Source organism: Dermacentor silvarum, chromosome 1, assembly GCF_013339745.2.
Source record: "Dermacentor silvarum isolate Dsil-2018 chromosome 1, BIME_Dsil_1.4, whole genome shotgun sequence".
In the NCBI taxonomy this organism is placed as follows: Eukaryota; Metazoa; Arthropoda; class Arachnida; order Ixodida; family Ixodidae; genus Dermacentor; species Dermacentor silvarum.
In genome coordinates, this window is record NC_051154.1 from 360,173,750 (window position 1) to 360,196,825 (window position 23,076).

The 23,076-nt window shown below is 44.9% G+C and overlaps 1 protein-coding gene and 1 non-coding gene across 5 annotated transcripts in view; both read right to left on the reverse strand.

Moving 5' to 3' along the window:
- Positions 1–2,529: 2,529 nt before the first annotated feature.
- Positions 2,530–23,076, reverse strand: part of LOC119437440 (DNA repair protein SWI5 homolog) — a 37,266-nt gene continuing 16,719 nt past the window's right edge. For 3 of the 4 annotated variants that reach the window (XM_049660548.1, XM_049660547.1, XM_049660546.1), the window contains 2 exons: positions 21,753–21,847; positions 3,653–4,033 (listed from right to left, as the gene is read on the reverse strand). In XM_049660548.1, the coding sequence (XP_049516505.1) occupies positions 3,945–4,033; positions 21,753–21,847 (184 nt within the window). In that variant the 3' untranslated portion in view covers positions 3,653–3,944. Of the gene's footprint in view, positions 2,654–3,652; positions 4,034–21,752; positions 21,848–23,076 lie in introns of those variants that run through there. The other variant, XR_007465051.1, reaches the window with a different exon arrangement.
- Positions 15,996–16,067, reverse strand: Trnae-cuc (transfer RNA glutamic acid (anticodon CUC)). Its single transcript has one exon. It is a non-coding gene; the product is annotated as a tRNA-Glu (tRNA).

The following is a 23,076-nucleotide window of genomic DNA, read 5'->3' on the forward strand; positions in this document are numbered from 1 at the left end:
AACCCCTGTCTCCAAAAATCGAGTGCAGACTGTACCGATCAGCAAGAGCAACTTAAAATGCGTGAAAGGAAATGTATATGAAAAAGAACATATATGTTAAAATGGCACAGTTTGGACGCGCATTCTGGCCCGCGGCTTGGTTGCACGGGGCAACGGTACAATTAAAGGGCGTGCATGTAATAATTTCTAATTTAACGTTCCTGTACCACGTATCGGCCCAAGCACCTAGCGGGCCGTCAAAACCCGCTGGAGACCCTTTGGTGGCTCGTCGGAGGCATCGCACTTCAGTTTCTTTTAACGTGGTTGCAACTTTTTTTCTCGCTACTATCAGCATGTATCCTCATAACGAATATCGGATATTAACGAAGGCATTTTCGTGTCGTATGCGTCTTCGTTATAACACGCACAACAAAGTGCAAATTGCTGGTCAAAAAAAAAAAGATTTTTCTTAAATGTCTAAATTGCACTAGTTTACTGGTAACATACTTTCCATCAAAATGTAGCCCAGTTGGAGGTGTGGCAAATTGCAGACATTTCGTAGTGCACTTCCAGCTGCCATGCCAAGTGTTTCTGCCCTGAGAGAAACAAGCAGTGTTTATATAATACCGAAAGGCATGCAGCACATTTCTGCACCTCACAAACTGAGCACGGGAAACTTTTCTTGCAAAACTTTTTGCAATTGAGAACATGCAGCTTCCTGCTTAATGGAGGTTGCGTACTGCTTAATCAGTAGTATAGTATAGACCACTTATAACGAACCGCTTATAGTGCGGGACCGGATATAATACGGTCTTTTCAGACTCCCGTTAATTTTCCCATAGCACTCTATGTATACGCGTATCGCTTATAGTGCAGTTGCGGGACACGAAATACCGGTTACAGTGCGGCTGCCTGGAAGTTCGGCAGTCAACCTAGATGGCAAACGCTCCCCTCAAGCCATGAGTACTGTATTTACACGAATTTAACGCGCTCTTTTTTTCTGATGCAACAGGTCCAAAAATTGCATGCGCGTTCGAATCGAGTACGACCCTAAATCTGCGTTACCATAAACCCGTCGGCATTTCAAAATGACCGCCTCGCACGCGCGTCGAGCGTAGCTACCCTCGAGCCTAGCTACCGTAGCTTCCTCCATGTGCTTAGGCAATAGTCTACCATCTGTCTTCACGTTCTCTGCGTCTGCTCTATCAGCTGCAAGTACCGAGTTCATCATGATGCCGCATTTAAAAGAAAAGTGATCATGTGTGCGGAGACGGACGGAAAGGGGGCCGCATCACGGGCATTCAGAGAATCCGAAACTTGCGTTCGGGAATGGCGCAAAGAGAACGAGAGTATTTTTGCCAGCAACACAATGCGGAACGGTTTCAGTGGACCGAAGCAAGACGTAATTTGCGACGATGCACTTTGCGATGCGATCGCTTTGGCCCTCTCTTGAAAGCAAACTGCTACGGAGAAAGTCCGCCGCAGGCCGTGTTTTCGCAGCTCATAGGTAGCATTGAAGCGAGAGGCATGATAGCATGAAGGTCAACTCCCTCGCCGCGCTTCGTAATCGTCACTCGAGCGTTTTGACAGTTCGTTTCCGCGGCCAACGAGCGAGATGTGTTCATGTTTGCTTGTGCACGCGTGACGTGCTTATTAATTTATTTAGTAAGCGAATACGGAACCTAGAGCACGGTGAAAGCGACGGCAGTAATGCGCCTGGAGTGTCCATTATCGCAATAAAATAGTTATTTTGGTTATAGTGCGGTACCGCTTATAGTGCGAATATTCGCGACTCCGGCAACTTACGTTATAAGCGGTCTACACTAATTGATGCATTAATTTAATAATTCACACCCTTGTCGATTTTCTCGGAAAGTGGGTAGCAGCGGTTTTCCAAGAAAATTGAAGAGCTGTTTGCATGCATGTGCTCCATGGCGTGCGTCAATGGGCCATCGCACTTCACAGGGCGGAAGAAAGCAAAGTCCTTGTCAGCTGCAGGAGAGAGAGCAAGTAATCTATTATGCTGGATTGAAAGTCCTCTGAAAAATATTTGGCCCACATGCTCATGTCTACAGAGTAGAAGTTTTCTTAACGTTAAAAAATTCTCTTACAAACACAAAATGGGTAGCATTGTTCTAAAAGGACTTTCAAATAAGCAGCAAATGCAACATATTGCCAAACAAATTTTGGGCCAACGCCCATGACTCACTAAAATTTTATGTAGCAAGATGTACCAACGAACATTTATTAAAACTTCACCTTCACAGAGCAGTTGTGGATATGAACTAGCTAGGTATGTTAACATGGCATACTGCACCCTTTCTCACATTGGTTTACTGTGCAACGTGACAGTGCCTCCAACAAATGGTCACAGTTTATGGCCAAAATCACCACCGACAACGCTGCTTTGTTAATTGACTCCAAATGGCCCCGCCACTTTGCATTGCATGTATTACTGGGAAAATATGCGGGCAATGTACAAGAAAAAAAAAATTGGGCGCCTGTTCATGGAAGCTTAAGAAAAGTATCTCTGGCTTATTCCAGTCTGCTTGCATAGACAGGTGGTGAAGGAATTAAGGCTGAAGCTGTTTGCAGAATGCCACCGACCAGTCACTACAGGCTGTACTGTGAGCACAGAAATAATTTTAAGACAAAGTGATGGGACAAACAAACGCTATGAGTAACCCTAAAGTGCAGGTACATTAATGTGTATTTACAATTTTTTTTTTTTTTTAGTGAATAGCTACCGACTCATCAATCACCACGCGAGGCCTCAATTTCTCTACACCAGACGGGTTTGTGCATGCCTTGGCAATTTGTGATAGCCTGTGACATCCACCTTGCATCCTAAGAAAGCCTGCTTTGAGCCTACAGCCACACAGCATTTGGCTAGTGTTCCAAACTGATCATGCTAAAAGACAATGATCTGCTGTGCATATGAGGAAATGAGGCCTCAGCGTGACCAGAGTCTGAAGCTACTTAATAAAAAATTGTGCAAGTACTCCTTTAAGGCATCTGCTATCTGCAGTGTGGACAACATGAGTCATGACTAACAAGCCCAAGCGCCGATGTTGAGTAATTACAAATTATAATATAATGAGAATACCTTCACAGGGCATACAAGTATTCTGTTAAGAGTTAACCATCACAGGCACAGCCGTACCACAAAAATGTTTAGCTAGAGAACTGTGTATGGGAAATGCAGGTACTAATACACATGGTGCTTTGGGTCACAGGCCTTGTAGCTGTGCACATAGTTAAGTAACACCACTCGTGCACCGGTTTAGCACGGTTTGTCCAGAGCACTTTTACTAGCAACTCTAGCAAAGGCTGCTTCATAAGTGGCATCGCAATAGTACAAGTCAAGCTGAAGCAGTCAAGTTCTGGGCCTTCATCTGCACTCGTAGAACTTGACCCAAGCACTAGTACCAGTGCACAATGGCACAGCAGCCCATAACTGCTTGCTCGTCCTTACCTGCACTCCAACCTGCCTGCCCATGTACCCGCAATTGCACCACTAAGAGCCCGTGCCCAGGTATAGCACTCGCAGCACATGCACAGTGGGGAGGGTTGCAACTCAAAACATCCAGAAACACACCCCGCGGAGCATCTCTCACAACTTCACATCATCCAGGAGTTTGCACCCAACACCACAAGTTGCGATCGCAGCAAATGAAACTTGCATACATGTTTATTGAATGGACATATGTACATGGTTGTTTCTGCAGACCTCGCATCAAAAGTTTTCAGCACCCACCAACCTGGAGAGGCGCTTGAAAAATCTAGAATGCTATCGTCATATACAACTTCAAGGCTTTTCCAACAAAATATTTAAAAACAACATAAAGGTGCGAGTGAAATGAGAAGAGGACAAATATATGGAAAGAAAAACCATCAATGCACTGAGGATCCCATCCCAGATCTCTGCTGCATGGGTTACAAGAAAAAACAAACAAACAGCAAAGTCAAGTGTGCTGTGGCACACTACTGGGTTCGGTTGTGGGCAGACCGTAGTGTTCCTGCTTGTCCTTTATGGTCACTCCTTCTATGACCGCTGCAGCACAAACAGAGCAAGAAGGGAGCACTTTCATCAGAGATTGGCAGGGCACAGCAATAACAATATCTCGTTTATCAGTGCAAGTCAACAGGCCTTTCATAAAGAACCGAGAAGCCAGAGGTCAAATTTCGTATGGACAGTTCAGCATACCACCTGTCTAATTTTTTTTTTTTTTGTCTTCAAGTTGATTTTTTTTTTTACCTGAGACAGCACTTTTCTGACTTTTCAGGTGGATTTTTTGGAAGAGGTGGACAAATTGCAACATCCCAGTAGCTAATTAAGAATATTTACTCATTAACTATTTGATTTTTCACTTTAGGGCACATGTGGCAGATGCAAAATTGAAGAAAAGCAGCAGTGAGGTCATGTTTGCTCAGCAGAAATCCTACCACTAGCACAACTTTCAAGATGTCCATCCTAAAAGCATACTACGAAATAGATCTCTCTGGAAAAAGCAACTCTCTGGAAGTTTGGAACATGGTAGCTGGAATGAAATGCATTTTTTATGAGAATTAGCAACGCTTTTGGCCAATATGATTTGTTATGCAAGCTGTGTCTGCCTCCTCAGGCAATCCACCTGAACAGGCTGAATAACAGCACTATAATCAAAGTAATTAAGAAAAAAAAAAAAGAACATAGTCATGCACTTTTCTTTTTTTTCTTCTTTCCAAACATTTTTTCACATATGATTAACAAGCTCGCACAACAACCTAAATTTGGAAGGCCATTGCACCCACCTTGCTTCCATCTGACCCATCCTGGGGTGGAATTCTTGACCGTTCATCTTCGGGGATACAATCACTTTCACAAGATTTCACATGACCGGACACTTGGGCGATCAGCGACAGTGCAAAGACAGCATGCGCGACACTGTGTCAGAAATGCCGTTGCCCATTTGTGCTAACAACGGTCCAGTCCTGTGCTAGTCACATGAGGTCTCGTGAAAGTGATTCTACCGCCGAAAGCGAACGATTGAGCATACCTCCCCCTGGCTAAAGATAGCATGCCTCTGATGTCAACACAGTTCTGTTGTCACAGACAATTATTATGGGGTTTAATGTCCCAAAACAATAGTGGAGATACGAGAGGTGCAGTAGCGAAGGGCTCTGGATTAATTTAAACCACCAAAGTTCTTTAACATGCACCCTAAGTGCAGTACAGAAGTGTTTTTGCGCTTGCCCCCATCAAAATGCAAGCGCCTCCATCAGGCATCGGACCCACAACCTCATGCAGAGCAGAGACCACCGCAGGACCGCGACAGGGAGCCGTCACGGAAAAATTGCAATATGCCAGCTGGATGTGTAACAAGCATGGCCCTTTCCAAGACACACCAGACGGTGTTGATATTATCCCCTCCGGGGGCCAATTCATTCTGTCTATGGAAAATTTAGTTTCACCACATTTCTTGCATATTCGTGAAATATGAAAAGTGTAAGCTGCAGAACTGATAAAGGATACTTAATTCTTTATCAAGTTTTGTCTAGTGTACAGAATGTGGACTCCACGCAACTACTACAGGAACGTCAGACGCGAGAACATACGCGAGAACATAAACTACATTGATGTCTAGCACAGTGGGAAGGCACCTATTCAGTCACTTAACGAATATACCTGATGTAAAGCACTGTGAAAGACAACGAAAGAAGTGAACTCGCTGCATGACAACATACTGACACTCAAGAGCAAACACTCAGCCGTCCACCTTACAAACACTTTACACATATTATCCAAACTTAACAGCACAGGTCCAAATGGAAGTGTTTCAATATATATTTGGCATATTTTAAATATCATTTTCCTCACTGCTTTTACTTTTGATGCACTATTTTGGCATGCACAATAGTGCACACAGTGGCTCAAAGAGGTTATGGGAAGCAGAGTCAAGCAAACATGTGGCATGTCAGAGTCGAGGCCGCAAGTGCGGGCTTTTTCTCAAAGATAAACTGCGATTTAACTAAAGCCCATGTAACATAAAATGTCTTGCTTTGATACGATTTTATTTCTGTATGTCAATGGCAGGTCACATGCAGTTTATGCACAACCTTCGTTAAATCCATGGGAAAGGTACACGGGGAGGGGGGGTCTGTTTATATGCGAGTGAACATCCAATATGTGGTGTGCACCGTTGGGTACAGTTTTCAGAATTAAAACGTTTTTTTTTACGAGTTAAGAGTTTACAAACTCTGTGTTTCAATGCTTCTTGGAAACCATAGCCTATTTTGTTTTTTGCCATACTCGAGAGCGCAGTTCAAAGTTCAGTGGCCACTAAACACTAGAATTTTTTTACTTAAATTCTAAATGACAAAAGATTCTATTTGGTTTAGTAGTTGCGGAACGAGAAGAGCATTTCCAAGTTGCATATGTACACAAATGGGGAAACTGCAGTTGGCTCAAAGCTCAGAATTCCTCTCGAAAACACTACTCAAGCTTTAAAAACATGCCAAAAAAACCTGCAGGAATCAATTCTGCTTTCTTCAATGCTACACTAGTAGGCACCCAATATACAGTAATACCAAGTGAATGCAAACACAGCCCAAAAACCTAAAGTAAGGGCGGACAAATGTTTGAAAGCTTCAAGTACAAATCAAATATGCTTGCGAATCTGACATTTGATTTCTCCCTATGTTGGCTGTATTTAAATATAGTTACTATGGTTACCAGAGCTTGCGTAGTTGGAAGAGTACAAGTGCCACCTGTAATTGTCTATTATGACGATTAATATTGTGACCAACAGGCACGAGAATGCTGCTTAAACGGCTCCTCACCAGGTTTGGGAGTTGAAAACCAACAAGCCTGGTGCATAAATCACATGCCGACAGCCTTAAGTCTGTTAAATATCAAACTGCTGTATGGAACAAAAACAGTTGAAATTTCAAATGAAAGCCTGTGTGCCCTTCCTTTCAAAGGAGCCCCCCTTCCTGCCAAAAAATCAAGTTCACACGCACAGATGTCTATGTCAGATGCACTACCTTCAACATAACTGATTATGGCATGTGACTTCAGTAAACCATCAAACGCAGAAAGTGCAATATTTCCATTGGAAGAACACCACCCAGCATAAACAGAAAAGAAGAAGAATAAAAGGCGGCAGAAATCTCTACGTAAACGTGACAAGATCCTTTAGCTCCCGTATGGGAGAAGGCAGAGAGGGAATGTCGCTTACGGACGCTAGCCGAAGCAAAGGAAGAGTGTGTGTATGTTGGCAGTGAGGCTCGCCTCCTGGCAGCATGGTGACGCGACATCTTCATTTATCCTATCTCCTCTAATAATGAATCGGTTTGAAAAATTATTGTGGTAACGTGCCCCCTAGACAGTGTTTTACCAACTTCCAATGTATAATCAACATTTCCGACAGGGCAGTAGATAATCTTCCACTCTGAGATTTCTAGAATACCAAAGTACCTCCAACTAGGTTGGCTCACTCCCCCCCTCTCTCCCCTTTTCCCTTCCCCCAGTGTAGGGTAGCCCACCGGACTCGGTCCAGGTTAACCTCCCTGCCTTTCATTAAATCATTTTCTTTCTCTCTCCGACAGGGCCTGTTGAGGGGCTCCCTAACGAGGAAACACTCTTATGTATAAGAAGTCGTGTGAATAAAGGCTTGCCTGTATACCACCATCTACAAGTTACTTTAGGTGCCAGTTGTGCGCCAACCTAGTTGGAGGTACTTTGATATTCTAGAAATCACAGAGTAGAAGATTATCTACTGCAGGAGGAAGTGTTGCTGTAAAGAGACAGCGTGCATAAATAAATATGTTTGTTAACAGGTAAATTTTAGTTGCCGGCAAAACTTTCCTCGACTTGAGCAAAACTTTTCACTCTTCATGGAGCTATGTGTTATACACTAAAGTGATGTGCACCGCTCATTATACAGGGCATTATTACGAACACATTAGGTAATATTTAATAATAGCCGTTCTGAAATACAATGGCCTCAGCGGTGCCGATCACGGGGTGACGGTTGATACACGAAAATTAGTTGCCAATCAACAAAAATCCATTAACTTTTAAGCTTTTAGTTTTAGTAATTGGGAAAATGAAGCAAGCTCTCCGTACAAGCCATAGCCACGTATGGATCTGGAAAAATGTGAATACCCGCGGAACTGCAGCACGGCGAATTTCGGCTATCAGCATGAAGCCACGCTTTATTTACGATTATTTACTTTTAGACTCGCCACATAAGAAGCAGCAAGCTAGGCACAGCAGACACTTGGAATGAAGTGTTTTCAGATCAGTGACTTTTTCGACAACATTGCTTTTGCCGATTTCAACTGCTTCAGGAAGCAAACTTGCATGAAGCAGGTAGCCCTCTGTTTAGCCCCTTGCATTGTCACAAAAGCACAGGCACCATGGCAATTTCTTTCTTGTACGCTATTTTTTTCTTCTTCAATCTTGCTTACCACATCCAACACATTTAAAACATTTTCGCAAACAGAATCTACTTTTTGTAAAACTTGACGCAACACTAGTAAAATCATTCAAATAGCCCAAATTTGTAAACTTTTTACGATAACGTTGAGAGAGTTGGCAGGTATGTGCCATACAATTAGCAGGACAGATAACTGGTGCTCTAATATCTACAGAATGGGTGCCAAGGGACGGGAAGTGTAGTCAAGGACGACAGTGAATTATGCGCCGTGATGAAATTGGGAAATTTGCAGGCATAGCGCGAGTTTGCGCAAGTAAGGAACAATTAGAGATCAATGGGAGAGGTCTTTGTCCGGCAATGTACACCCGTGAGCAAAAGTATACGGACCGGGGTTGCGCGATAAAGCTGAATTTTTCCTCTGCCTTTAAACACAACTTGAAATTGAGGATTGCAGTCCAAACTTGGCATTGCGAACTTTTCAGTGCACTCGTCAATTTCAGTTTATGCTTCTTACTTACGAAGAAATTCAGTTTTTTCGGCTGGTGATTGACGATGATGAGGCAGTGAAACCTATATATATATTTTTTAAAGTCGCTTTCAACAAGACACAAATAGGCCACCTATTGCACACATTTCACAAGTTTATAAATGACAAAAAAAAAAAAAAGAAGGTCCCCCAATGTACGTTCACCTCAAGTTTTACCCCCCCCTTGCCACTTCACTTGTCCATTGTAGCTCTCTTGTTTGCTTGTATTTATTCCGAAACCTTTTTTTGACACCTGCCTTCCATCCTAACATTTTGCTTTTGCAAGATCATCACCCATCATAAACTCTTTCCTCCCATTTACCACTCTGGCTGTCCCTCAGCATGACAACACCTGCCGCGGTGGCTCAGTTGGCTAAGGCGTTGCGCTGCTGAGCACGAGGTCGCGGGATCAAATTCCAGTCGTGGTGGCCGCATTTCGATGGAGGAGAAATGCAAAAACACCCGTGTGCTTGCGTTGTAGTGCACATTAAAGAACCCCAAGTGGTCAAAATTAAACCAGATCCCTCCACTACGGCGTACCTCATTAACAGAACTGGTTTTGGCACGTAAAACCCCAGAAAAAAGAAGACGTGACAATAAATTCTTATGCCGCTTTATAATCGTGCAGCGAACGACTATTTCTCTTTCCTTCCCCTGACATATTTCATCGCTTAGCTCGCCAATGCCATCCCTTTTTGCTTCATTAGTATAGCCATGTCATCCATCTTTCGCATAACTCCCTCGCATCACCTTTTTCGATTCAATATATTTAGTGTCATCATCCTATCCTCCTATCATGCATGCTGCTTGTGCCAGTGCTATCCAGAAGTCAGTGATATGAAAGCTGTGCTCCCTTTTTTTGGCCTCTCTTACTGTGCATTTTGCTCGCTTTCTCTTGCATACTGGCTTTAAAACAGGTGAGAATCGTGTTGTGCCAGAGCTATTCGGCACGGTCAGCTACACTCCCGTCTCGTCAAAGCTGTGCAGTGAAGTGTTCAAGCTACAGATCTTGTCAGCCACCGAAAAAAGAAAAATCCTGGGATTTTATGGTAATGTAACTTCATCATCATCATCAGCCTATATATATGTCCACTGCAGGACGAAGGCCTCTCCCTGCGATCTCCAATTACCCCTGTCTTGCACTAGCTGATTCCAACTTGCACCTGCAAATTTCCCAACTTCTTCACCCTACCTAGTTTTCTGTCGTCCTCGACTGCGCTTCCCTTCTCTTGGTATCCATTCTGCAACTCTAATGGTCCACCGGTTATCCACCCTACGCATTACATGGGCTGCCCAGCTCCATTTTTTCCTCTTAATGTCAACTAGACTATCAACTATGCCCGTTTGTTCTCTGATCCACACTGCTCTCTTCCCATCTCTTAACGTTAGGCCTAACATTCTTCGTTCCATCGCTCTTTGTGCGGTCCTTAACTTGTTCTCAAGCTTCATTGTTGACCTCAAGTTTTTGCCCCATATGTTAGCACCAGTAGAATGCAATGATTGTACACTTTTTTTTTTCAACGACAGTGGTAAGCTCCCAGTCAGGATTTGGTAATGCCTGCCGTATGCACTCCAACCCAATTTTATTCTTCTGTACATTTCCTTCTCATGATCAGGGTCCCCTGTGAGTAATTGACCTATATAAATGTACTCCTTTACAGACTCAAGAGGCTGACTGGCGATCCTGAATTCTTGTTTCCTTGCCAGGCTATTGAACATTACCTTTGTCTTCTGCATATTAATCTTCAACCCCACTCTTACACTTTCTCGATTAAGGTCCACAATCACTTGTTGTAATTCGTCCCCATTGTTGCTGAACACGACAATGTCATCTGCAAACCGAACGTTGCCGAGACATTCGCCGTTGATCCTCACTCCTAAGCCTTTCCAGTCTAAGAGCCTCAATAATTCTTCTAAGCATGCAGTGAACAGCCTTGGAGGGATTGTGTCTCCTTGCCCGACCCCTTTCTTGATGGGTAACTTTCTACTTTTCTTGTAACTTAGAGTGTAACAAACACACCTGCACACATCCACACATGCAATCACTCCAAAAAGGCCCTCCACACACAGGGGTCTTTTTGGGGTGCTTGCATGTGTGGGTGTGTGCGGATGCGTTTCTGGCACTCTAAGTTGCTTTACCAAAATGAGTTACCAACTAGCAAAACATCAAGTTATTCTGGGGTTTTACATGCCAAAACCATGATATGATTATGAGGCACACCGTAGCGAGAGACTCCAGATTTATTTCGACCACCTGGGGTGCTTTAACGTGCACCACATGCATGGTACACAAGTATTTTTGCATTTCGCCTCCAATGAAATACCGCATGGCCGAGATTTGATCCCACACCCTCAAGCTTAGCAGCGCATTGGCGTAGCCACTACGCCAGGTGAAAGAAAAACAAGGTGAAGGGCTGGTCTAATTATGCTAATACATCTTGGATCTTTCTATCCAAATGTCACATACTGGAAGACTGTTGGCAAGCGGGAGACAAGCCCTTGTGACGGTCCTGGATCAATCCACAGCTTCAACTGCACCGCACAGATTTGGCAAGATGGAGTATAGAACACTGCCGTTTCAGAAATTAGCAGCAGAAAACTGGTGCACCATCAGTGAGCCCCATATCTCACGGTGCTCTCAGAAATAACCAAAGGGCGTCTAAGGAAAATAAACATGAACAAGCAGGCACTGCAAAAGTAACTCCCAGTTCTGGCAACTGCATGTGCATTGTTCTGCCTCTCAACGTCCTTCAGTAATGCAATAAGGCTATGCTCCTGGCACATTGCTACAGGCGCTGTCATAATCCATATAATGATCCATGTCACTGTGACCAGGACCCGTGAGCGAGTAGTTGCAGACACAGTTTCAGAAGAACTCAACAATGTGAATATGATGTGGATGCTCTTGCCCAGGCTGAAGCAATTCGACACACCAAGCTATCACTCCAACAACCCACACACACAAACTAGAGGTGTTCAGATAGAAGCACAAACAACCAGCCTAACAGTAAGGTTTATGCACATTGGGCTATTAAATAAGGCCCAGTAAGGTGCCAAAGCCAGCTGCCAGTCACAAAAGCAGCATGCTCATCCACCGAACCTGTAAACATGAAATGGAAAATTGGCATCCGCCTGGACTGTAACACGAAGCTACAAAGAAAACCCATATGGGTTGCTCAGAACAAAAGCTTTTCTGCTGTAGTAAAATTCGTCCTGATCCGAGGATCAAATCTTCTTTAGCTTAGAAGCTTTCTTTCCGATAAAGAAACCTGCACGGGTTTTCTTTGTAGCTTCATGCTACAGTTCAGGTGGATGACAATTTCACCCTTTTCATGAGCCTTCCTTACAGACTTCTGCAGAAATTATTTGTCAAACCTGTAAACAATACGTTATAGTACATCCTGCGCCCTATAGCTCTTTACGTACTTAACTAAAGAACAGAAACTCGAGCTTAGAAGCCAAGGATCAGTGGTAACAATGCGTCCCAATGGTGGGTGCACAAATAATCTTGCAATGTGTCCAACATGAAATGAACCCGCAAGCCAATAAAATAAGCTAAAAATTTACTTTCGGCCAATGGCCTTCTAAAACTATATGTACATTGATGTTAATATGTCAAAAATGTTCACAATACTTGCAGCTGGTGCCATGTTCATCTGTTCCTAGCTGAAACAGGGAGAACACCCCCAAAGCATCTTCAGGAGGTAATCTTCACTTCCACTAAACAAACCCTACAAGTGAACTCCGATCCTAGGTCTCTTTGAACATGTGTTTAAAAGTGCAGGCATGCGACTTTCAGTCCGATGCTGTAGTAACACATCCATAATGAAATTTCCAGCACAAAAGAAAGGGGGAAGATGGACAAACCCATATCTTCCTTTTTTTTTTTTCACTTTATCCTTTCATTATGAAGAACTTCCAACTAACACAGCCTGCAACTGTGTGAAATGAGTGTTAGTATTCAGCCAAAAATTAATATTATGAATCCCGTGCTCCCCACCATGTACACGTAACGAAAAACATAGCTGATATGTCCAGCAGTGAAAGCCTCGGAGAAAATGAAGACCTAGGGCCGTATTCTTAAACGTTCCACTTCAGCGACAGTTCACCTATGCGACAAATTCACCAACGGCAGGCGCCGATTGGCTGTTTTAGCAAAATTGAATGAGCTGATTGGCTGGTTGAGCCCGACGTCATTCAATTTTACTCAACCAGCTAATCAGCGCGCGCCTAGACAAAATTGTCGCCTAGGCGAACTTTTGCCGAAGTGGAACTTTACAGAATACGGCCCCTACACTCGAGCACCAACCGAACCTAAATGCCATGCTGAAACTACCCCCTTATCTCGAGCCGTATTCTATAATGCATTGGTTTTCAAAGAATTCACTTTGCAAGCAGCAATTAGTCACTGCCTGGGTGACGCCATCGCATCGGCGCCCGCGTGCATATTATGATGTCATGCACATCTCAATCAAACGGAAAGCGAATTGTCTGCTACGAAACGAAGTGGTGCAAGGTGCTTCGGTGCGATTCGAAGGCGCCGTCTGCCGAGCCTGTGCGTGCCGTGTGCACAGACGAGATCACTGTTCCTAGCAAAGTGAACGTTATCCCTGCGGGGCCTGCGTTAGTGCTTTTAGCGAGCATCCGTGATAGATGATGATGACCTCGACATCGAAAAGACGCGCTTGAAATGGCAGACTTCAGGAGCCAATTATTTTTTATTTACCAAGAAGCGTTCCTAATTTGCTGTATATTTCCTTGGTTTGTGCCATTCACTTCCAGAAAAAAAAAAAAAAAAAAACAGCGTGCCAATCGGCCTGTCCTTCCTCACATACTAATTGTCAGCAGACCACCCAAACATGACGCCACCGCCAAACTGAATTCTTCGAAAACCGAAGCGTTACAGAATATGGCTCCCACTAACATAAGTAAACACTTGCAGCTGTAACAGACAAAGCTAAGCATAGAGCAGCAAGCAGCCCAGGGCTCGTTATGCAACATAACTGGTCCTATCTCATTTTTCGCGTCCCATGACACCACTTGTTTAGCTGTGTTAGTCGTGGAGATAACAATGCTAGTGACTGGTTTATCCCCTTTGAGTATACATGTCGGCAAGAGCAACATTTTAAATGTTGCACATTCGCAAAGGACGGGGAGAAAAGCCTCCCTGTCCGCAATACGGCTCAAGTATATTGACATGAAGGCATCGGCTAGCTGGTTATTATTCACGCGGGAACAGCGCTAAGGACAAAGTGAAAGGAGCATGGAAAACGACACGTTGCGCAACGTGCCCTTACCTATGTGCTTTCACATTTGCCCGTGTAGTCTGTTTCACACTTGGGGGAAATCTCAGAGCGCATTGCATCACTATGCGGCGAGCGCTGGACTCGGGTGCCGGAAGCAGCTCGCGCAGGCGCAGACGCTCGAGGGAATTTCTTTCTCTATGCTCGAGGCGCGTCATCTTGAACAGCGTCGACTACTCGACGCGGCTGGCCGCCAGAGTTTCTAAATAAATACGAAACTCTATGCTGGCCGCCAACCGCGTCGACAGCTCGACGCAAGATAACGCGCCTCGAGCGTCTGCGCCTGCGCGAGCTGCTTCCGGCGCCCGACTCCAGCAATGCTCCGAGATTTCCCCCAAGTGTAAAACAGGCTGTACAAAGTGCTGTTGCCGCCTGAATACGGGTCAAGTTGGCACGACTCGAAATCTGCCTCCGAGAACTACACGCACACACGACCAGAATTTGAAGCCGTTAAGTGCAGAACCGCGTAACCACGACAGACTGCCAACTCAACACGACAGGTGCCAGACGAGAACACACACACGGAGGTCAGAAGTACGGTGTGAGTGTTTTCGCCTTCAGTCCACCGCTACTCCGCCGAACAAAAGTAGGTTCAAGGCTTGAACTGACAACGACTCGAATGCACTTCGAGGATTCAACATTTTCACCGCATGGCGGCCGCTCGACAAAGCAACAACCATCCCCACTGCCCCCGTTTCCAAACCAAAAAAAAAAAAAAAAAAGAACGCCCAACGTGACAAACGTGTACACGTGCTTTGCTCGAACGCATTGGTTGCTCGCTCACGATACCAGGTACTGCGCAAGCACCCACAGTGTGCGCTGCACTGGCCAGTGGCGGCAGTAGAGCGCGCGAACGCCGAGCCACAGCAAACATGGCGCAGACGCTGCGCGAACACTCGCACAACCAATAAAGGAGGCATTGGCACAACTATAGCACAATGCAGGGGGAAGGGATCAATCGTCCAGCCTTCTGACGTTCACTTAAAGCTGCAAATCACGAATTTGCCAACTGTAACATCCAACGAGAGAACCCAGGCACACACAAGGCTTCGCCACGGACTTCACCATGTTGCTGTTGCCAGACGTCACCTGTGGTCCCCAGCATAACCACAGTGGTCCTCATAGAGAAAGAAATTCAACGTTGAATTTCTTTCTCTATGGAATATTACCTAGATAAAGCAAGTTTTATATATTACTAACTAGCCCAAATCGACACGATGCGGATCTATATATATATATATATATATATATATATATATATATATATATATATATATATATATATATATGATAGAAGAGAAGTAGCGGCCATGTTAAAAGATCCGCATCGTGTCGATTTGGGCTGGATTGGATGTGGATTGGGATATATATATATATATATATATATATATATATATATATATATATATATATATATATATATATATTCGTCTCGTCGGAGCATTTACGGTTTCTTGCTTTGAAAAGAACGCGGTCCTTGCTGTGCATTTCAGATCCTGCACGGCGTGTTCCGCTGATTTGAATACGAATGGCGATGTCTGCAGTACGCCATAAATCATGGCCTCGGAGATCGTCAGTCAGGAACGAACAGCGCGAAAAGCCGGATGTAGACAGACACCACGGAACACCTAGGCCGTGGGGCGACTTCAGTTTACTCGACGGCTAGCTGCATGGGCATTTGAAATATGGCACCCCGTCGAAGAGTACTAAAGAAAAGCGTTAAAAAAATGGAAAAGAAAAGTGCAAAAAAAAAAAAAAAAATCTTTCCGACACCGGGAATCGAACCCGGGCCTCCTGGGTGAGAGCCAGGTATCCTAACCACTAGACCATGCCGGAGACAGAACTTACCGTTTCGTACACGCCTCAAATAGAGCACCAGTGCGTTAAAATTCATTCTCGCTTTCGGCGCTCCGTTGACCTAGAGTGTAGTCATGGCCCTGGCCCTCAGACCATTTTTCATGAACCACCCATCTTTTAAACCGACCCCCTACACCACTACTCTCGAAATATGGCAGGTTTGTGGTCCGACCGGAAGCCCAGCGTCTTCGCACGGCTGTTAAACCTGCCAACTGCGCCCTCAAAAAAATTAGTCTACTGGAAAGCTGGTGCCATTTATTAGTGTCGCATTCACACCAAAATGATGAAACGATTGCCACTCGTCTGTGCCACTCGGTAAACGAAAGGAAATCCCTGGACAAGTGAGACTCTTAAGCAGCGCAGCACACTCAGTGAGCTCCAGCTTGCGGTTTGTGAACACAGAGGACCACCATGCGTCGCGCACGACCGGCTCAAAGGATGCTACTGTATGCTGCGGAGCGTGATTACTCCTGCTGACACGTTTACAATAAAAAATTAATTTTTTCATCAAAAGCTTACGAGATGTGGTTTCAGCCAAAATAAACTCTAATTTCCACCTAGTTTTAGCTTGCAGCGCATAAAACAGTACAACATTACATTGGTCGCACACACTAGTACAGGTAGCAAATATGAAATCCAGGCTGTTTTCTCAGATACCCTGAATTGCCCCATAAGCTTTTAATGCCAACTGTACACATTGCGGAGACAATGCAACAGTAAGTCCACTGCTTCGCTTCACTGCTTCAAGTTGATCTACCTTGGCAATCACTTTGTCTATACCAAAAATTATATTGTGGAAAATGTTCACTAAAGCATACACCGTCATATAAAGAGTATTTGTGCTGCAAGTGGCTCAGGACCTAAGAATAGTGCCCTTTGAAGGGTACTATTCTGTGTGGAAAGTTTGTATGTTTACAGGATTCATTAATCTACCATATCTGTGGCAAACAAAGCAAACTTGATGAGAAGGCTTCTTTCGCATTAAAGGACTCCTGACAGAAAATCCTTGTCTGGTTTTTGTTTCTTCTTTGGATAGCCGTCAACCCAGCAATTACACTATCGAGCCTCAGTTCCTCGAGGGTGCAGCAAAAAATTAACCATGTTACCCTTTAATGTGACCACTTCATTGTGCCTGCCAAGTGCAGCTTTGGACGTGAGAAAGGAGTCATCGCAACCTGAGGGGGGTATTCTGTAAGAGTCCACCTAGTGGACTGTCCACTTCGGCTGTGGCCATTGGCTGCTGCTTCACGAGCGAGAAAGCTCCAGCCAGTCTCCTTCACGCTCGTGAGGCGGCAGCCAATTGCGACAGCCGAAGTGGACAGTTAACTAGGTGGACTCTTACAGATTACTCCTCCTGATGTGGTGGACTTCTGGTAACAAGTACCGCTCACACGTAGACACCCACTATGACTGAGCTGCGAAAAGCAAAGTCCATTCAGCCCTTGATGGGACAAGAGGGGAGAGTCTGTCCTTCTGTGTTTCCAGGAGAAGTGCACAATGGGAGGGGCATGCAAGGTCTGTTAGAAAAGTATCCGACCTTACTTTTTTTTGCGAACACCTGATGGATATGAAACAAGCGCACTTGCATCAGCCGACCTTGAACCTTCGTGCGCAAGTGCAAATTTTTTCCCGCCTGCCGATAGCGTCAGTCACTGGGACGCAGCATGTGAGTGAGGTAGTGCGCATTTGCAAGGAAAATGACGGAGCGACTGGAGCAGCGCTACTGCATCAAATTTTGCCAGAAACTGGGCGACAGCCAAGTGGAAATCATTCGGAAGATTCAGACGGCTTTCGGTGACGATGCTATGAGCAGCACATAGATTAAGGAGTGGTACAACCGATTTAAAGACGGCCGCACATCGGTAGAGAGCGAGCAACGCTCCGGTCGGCCATCAACATGCCGAAATGACCAGGTCTGGTGATGCGGGACCGTCGTGTGACTATCCGAGAAATTGCGGAAGAGGTGGGCATCAGCACTTTTTCTGCACATTCCATTATGACCGAAGATTTGGCCGTGAAGAGAGTTGCGGCGAAATTCGTGCCGAAACTGCTCACAGTGGAGCAAAAGCAACTTCGTGTTGAAGTCTCACAAGACATGCTGGATTCCACAAACAGTGACTCTGACTTCATGAACACCATAATCATTGGTGACGAATCATGGGTGTACGGGTACGACCCGGAAACCAGATCCCAGTCGTCACAGTGGAAGCATTGCACGTCACCAAGACCAAAGAAGCCCCACCAAATGCGCAGCAACGTCAAAGTGATGCCGACTGCTTTCTTTGACTCCCATGGTGTGGTACACCATGAGTACGCACCACAGGGTCAAACAATAACCAAAGAGTACTACAGGGATGTCCTCTGTCGCCTACGTGATGCTGTGCGGCGCAAGAGACCAGAGTTGTGGTCAACAGGAAATTGGCGCATCCATCACGACAATGCTCCTGCACATTCCTCGCACTTTATTCAGACTTTTTGGCGAAAAAACAGACTCCTGTAGTTCAACAGGCTCCTTACTCTCTGATATGACCCCCTGCGACTTCTGCTGTTTCCCAAAATCAAGAGGCCATTGAAAGGAGCGCAATTTCAGACAAGAGAGGACATTACGGCTGCAACGACAGCTGAGCTAAACTCCATTCCGAAAGAGGGCCTTCTTGGAATGCTTCCAACAATGGCAGCACCGCTGGGAGAAGTGTGTGGACTCCCAAGGAGACTACTTTCAGGGTGATTAGGTTTCCGACGCTCCAGTTATGCCATTTTTTTTTTCGGCCACGTTTCTAACAGACGTCATATTTGGCAGCTGTTGGCAACACGGTCATTGTCTGGCCATCAACCACCACACCGGGCAGACTGGTGCACTCTTGAGTTGTATGTGATACCCAGGGACCATCACCTCTGCTTACGGTGACAGGAATAGCCTCCTTTTCCACGTTCGAAGCCGCACTGCACTCAGTGCACTTAGCGCACACTCATTCTTCATTTTGCCAAGAGTCGACGTCCCATCGAGTTGCGCTGCATTGATGCAAGAGTTCATACGCGCAACAAGGTGCGCTCCTCTATCTACATTTTTGTTTACTTTTTTCGCGTGTTCCCTGAGTCGGTCATTGACGTAACGCCCTGTCTGGCCAACCACATGTGTCTTACCACATGAGAGTGGAATGGCAAAAACCACGCCTACAGCGCACGACACATAGGAAGCACAATGCTGAATTTGGCATCCTCCTCTGCTCTCTCCGCAGGTGCGGGATCGTAGCTTAGAAAGCTTGTTCGGCGCAGAAAACGCCAAAGGAACAACATGCCTGCAAGCAACTTTCTTGAGTTGATGGGTGACCTTATGCACATAAGGGACCACTGCAGGCCTTTCTGTGGTTTTTCTTCTCTGAATCGGAGCTTCAACCTTGGCAGTCAAAAGCGACATAGGGAACCCAGCTGCCAGAAGTCGACTTAATTATGCACACACGAGCTTTTAAGAGCCGATTCCATACATGACGATGCAATGCCTCTTTTTACAATCTTCGAGTGCACAGACCGAAAGGACAAGAGTTCCTTTATCGCACATGGTTGATAAGCCCAACAGACATGGCGTTCACAGAACTCAAGCTTTAGTTACAAAAACTGCAGCACATTGTTGTGTGGACTCTTGTGGGTAAAAACAAGACCTTGTCCATGTTCCTTAAGATCATCTAAAATCTTATTGATCGTATCCTGGTAGGACGAGTCAAGCAATAAAAATACCAAAAAATAATCAACATATCTAAAAACTTTAAAAACTTTCCGCTCAATAAAAGAATGGTCTAAAGAATGGTCCACACTAGACAGAAAAACATCAACAAGAACGGGAGCAACACAGGAACCAATGCAAATACCATTCCGTTGTAAATACGGTTGGTCATTAAAAACAATAAAAGTAACTTGAAGGTAATATTCCATAAGACTTAAAAAGTTACCCACTGAAAGTCCAGCATCATTCTGGAATGAAATCGTAGCACTGTTCTCAATACATGCATGTACAGATAACAGAAGTTCACGCTGTGGAACTGAATAAAATAAAAAATTATGATAATATAGATAATTTTGATAATCAGATAACCAGACTTCTGGCAGCTGGGTTCCCTATGTCGCTTTTGACTGCCGTGGTTGAAGCTCCGATTCAGAAAAGAAAAACCACAGAAAGGCCTGCAATGGTCCCTTATGTGCATAAGGTCACCCATCAACTCAGGAAAGTTGCTTGCAGGCATGTTGTTCCTTTGGCGTTTTCTGCGCCGAACACGCTTTCTAAGCTATGCTACCGCACCTGCGGAGAGAGCAGAGGTGGATGCCAAATTCCATGGATGCACCATGGATGCCATGGTGCTTCCTACGTGTCGTACGCTGTCAGCGTGGTTTATGCCATTCCACTCTCATGTGGTAAGACTTACGTTGGCCAGACAGGGCGTTGCGTCAATAAGCGACTCAGGGAACACGTGAAAAAAGTAAACAAAAATGTAGATAGAGGAGCGCACCTTGTTGCGCGTATGAACTCTTGCATCAATTGTGAGGCGCGACTCGATGGGACGTCGATTCTTGGCAAAAGCAAGAATGAGCATGCGCGGCTTGCCTTAGAAGCCTACCACCTAAAAACACAAGGCGATAATTGCATCAGTGATACATCTTTAACCCTGCACCCATCTGAATTTGACTTTATATGTTTGCGTATGTGACAATTTTGGCAGATCTCTGTGATGTATTGTGTGCACCTGCGTGGTTGTGTGGCCTAGGGTTTCTATATGCATTGTCGACGAAGAAATAAAGAAGTTGTTAGTCAGCACCAGTATGTGTCGTATCTACCTTTTGTGGTTCGTCTTAGGTGTTTGCGCTGTAAGGTTCAGAATTATGTACCAACTAGGCCCAAATGAAGTTTTATTGCATGAAGGATGCTGTAATTAATTATATGTGGCTCTCTCAAGGAACTCAGGCTTTGAACTTTCATTTTATGGAGTGGACAGCCACCTTAAAAAGCAAAAAAAAAAGTGGAACAGAAAACTTTTGTTGCAATACTGGTTTAAGCATCCACACAGTGGCACTGACAGTGGCTCTCAGAATTCATACACAGTGAGATCCACCATGCAACTGCTGCAAGCGCTGTATGGAAGTTCTTTGTAAAGAAACATGTCCATTCCAGCCACCTAGAAACATTACAATAAAGCAGTTTTCAAATTGCCCCCCCCCCAAAAAAAAAAAAAAGAATTCTGATGGGTAAAAGGACAACCTTCCAGTCACCATACCCAGTCTAGAAAAGCTGTGGGCCAACCTGCTAAAAATTACATTTTATGCATAGGCACCCATGCATAAAATGTAATCTTTGCATCAACACTATGAACAACAATAATAATGGTATGCCTCTGAAGTGGGAATGCAGGAGAGAGAGAGAGAGAAACGAAGAGGGAAAGGTAGGGAGGTTAACCAACGACGTGCCCGGTTGGCTATACCCTACACTTGGAGAGGGGGAAAGGGTAAGAATAGATAAGCAGAGAAAAGAAAAAAAAATAGAGTCAGTCATTGGCAGAGACAGTCACAGAAGAATCTTCGTTGTCACAAGCGTTCGTACAATCCAGTACTCTTCACGAACTGCAGAAGGGCTTTTGTGGCCTTTTGCATGCAAGAATGCAGGAGAATTTGACTCACCCAGGCTGCCAATGACCTGATGAGCAATGTCCTTAATCTGGTTGTATGTATGCAGCTGCTCCATGTGCCAAGGAAGCTCCTCTATGGTGCAGCCTCTGAAGAAGCAGGAACGACGATTACATAAGTGGTCAAGGTACTATGACCATTAATGCAGCACACAACGGCAAGCGAGAGAAAGCAACACATTGCAGGACACACCACCTGGCTGAGGAAGGCACCTTTTATAAAAGGAGGATTACATGAAAATTTGACACACACAGACCCGCACGTGATGTGGGCAAGAGATTGTGAATGTGAGATGCCACTGCTAACCGCCCCAAACTCTAGCTTTGCTCTTTGTCTTTCAGCCATGTTTTTTGACCAGAACTGTGGTGCAGCAAAAGAACATGGATGAGAGAACTGAGGTGGACAGGCACACACTTCCAAGAAATTTAATTCCAGAAGAAAGACGGATATTATATACGTATATACAGAACATGCGCATAGAGAAACAAATAGAGAGCCACTTCTGTAAGTAAATTAGTTGGAAGTGTGCACCTGTTGTCCATCTCGGTTCTCTCACCCGCATTCTTTTGCACCACAATTCTGGTCAAAAACCATACACCAACTAGCCCGGCAACGTGTTTTATTGAGCATTCAGTTATAGTTCTCCGCATGGAGAACCATACCTATTGAAAAAATCCATATGCTCCATAACTTCCATATCCAATATGAAACATGTGGGATCCTACACAGTAGACTTCCGTTAATTCGACTCTGGTTAATTCGATCCCTACCTAAGGTTCCGGCCGCCGCCCATACATTTCTATAAACCTAAAGTTCCATTATTTCGATTCCAATATTGGTCTACGCTGGATAATTCGAACTTTGGCTGGTCAATCTCACCGCAATACAGCCCTGTTATGAGGTGGAGCATACCAAGAATGGGAATGGGTCATTGTACATGTTCTTCAATCATACAGGCGCGCAAGCGCCCTCTCCAGGTAACGGTATGAGCACCTAGACACCTAATAAGCGTGCTGGCAGCCATTCAGATATGTTTGTGATGTTGCAGTGGCGATTTGAGCCCTCGTTTCGCCCGACATGCGTGTCTCGTATATGAGACCGTTAATGGGGCCTAGTACGTGTTAATTACACGCTTCGTGCACCGAGAAGCGGAGAAAACCATCTGTGTTTTGGGAAAGCTAGTGAAAAGGAGGGTGGTAAGATGAAAAACTACGAAAGTAGAGGGGACGTTTATGGCCAACAAAAAAGGGTCTATCTGAAACTCTGAAGGCTCGCCAGTAAACTTATTAGGCGTCTCGGTGCTCGTACTGTGACCGGA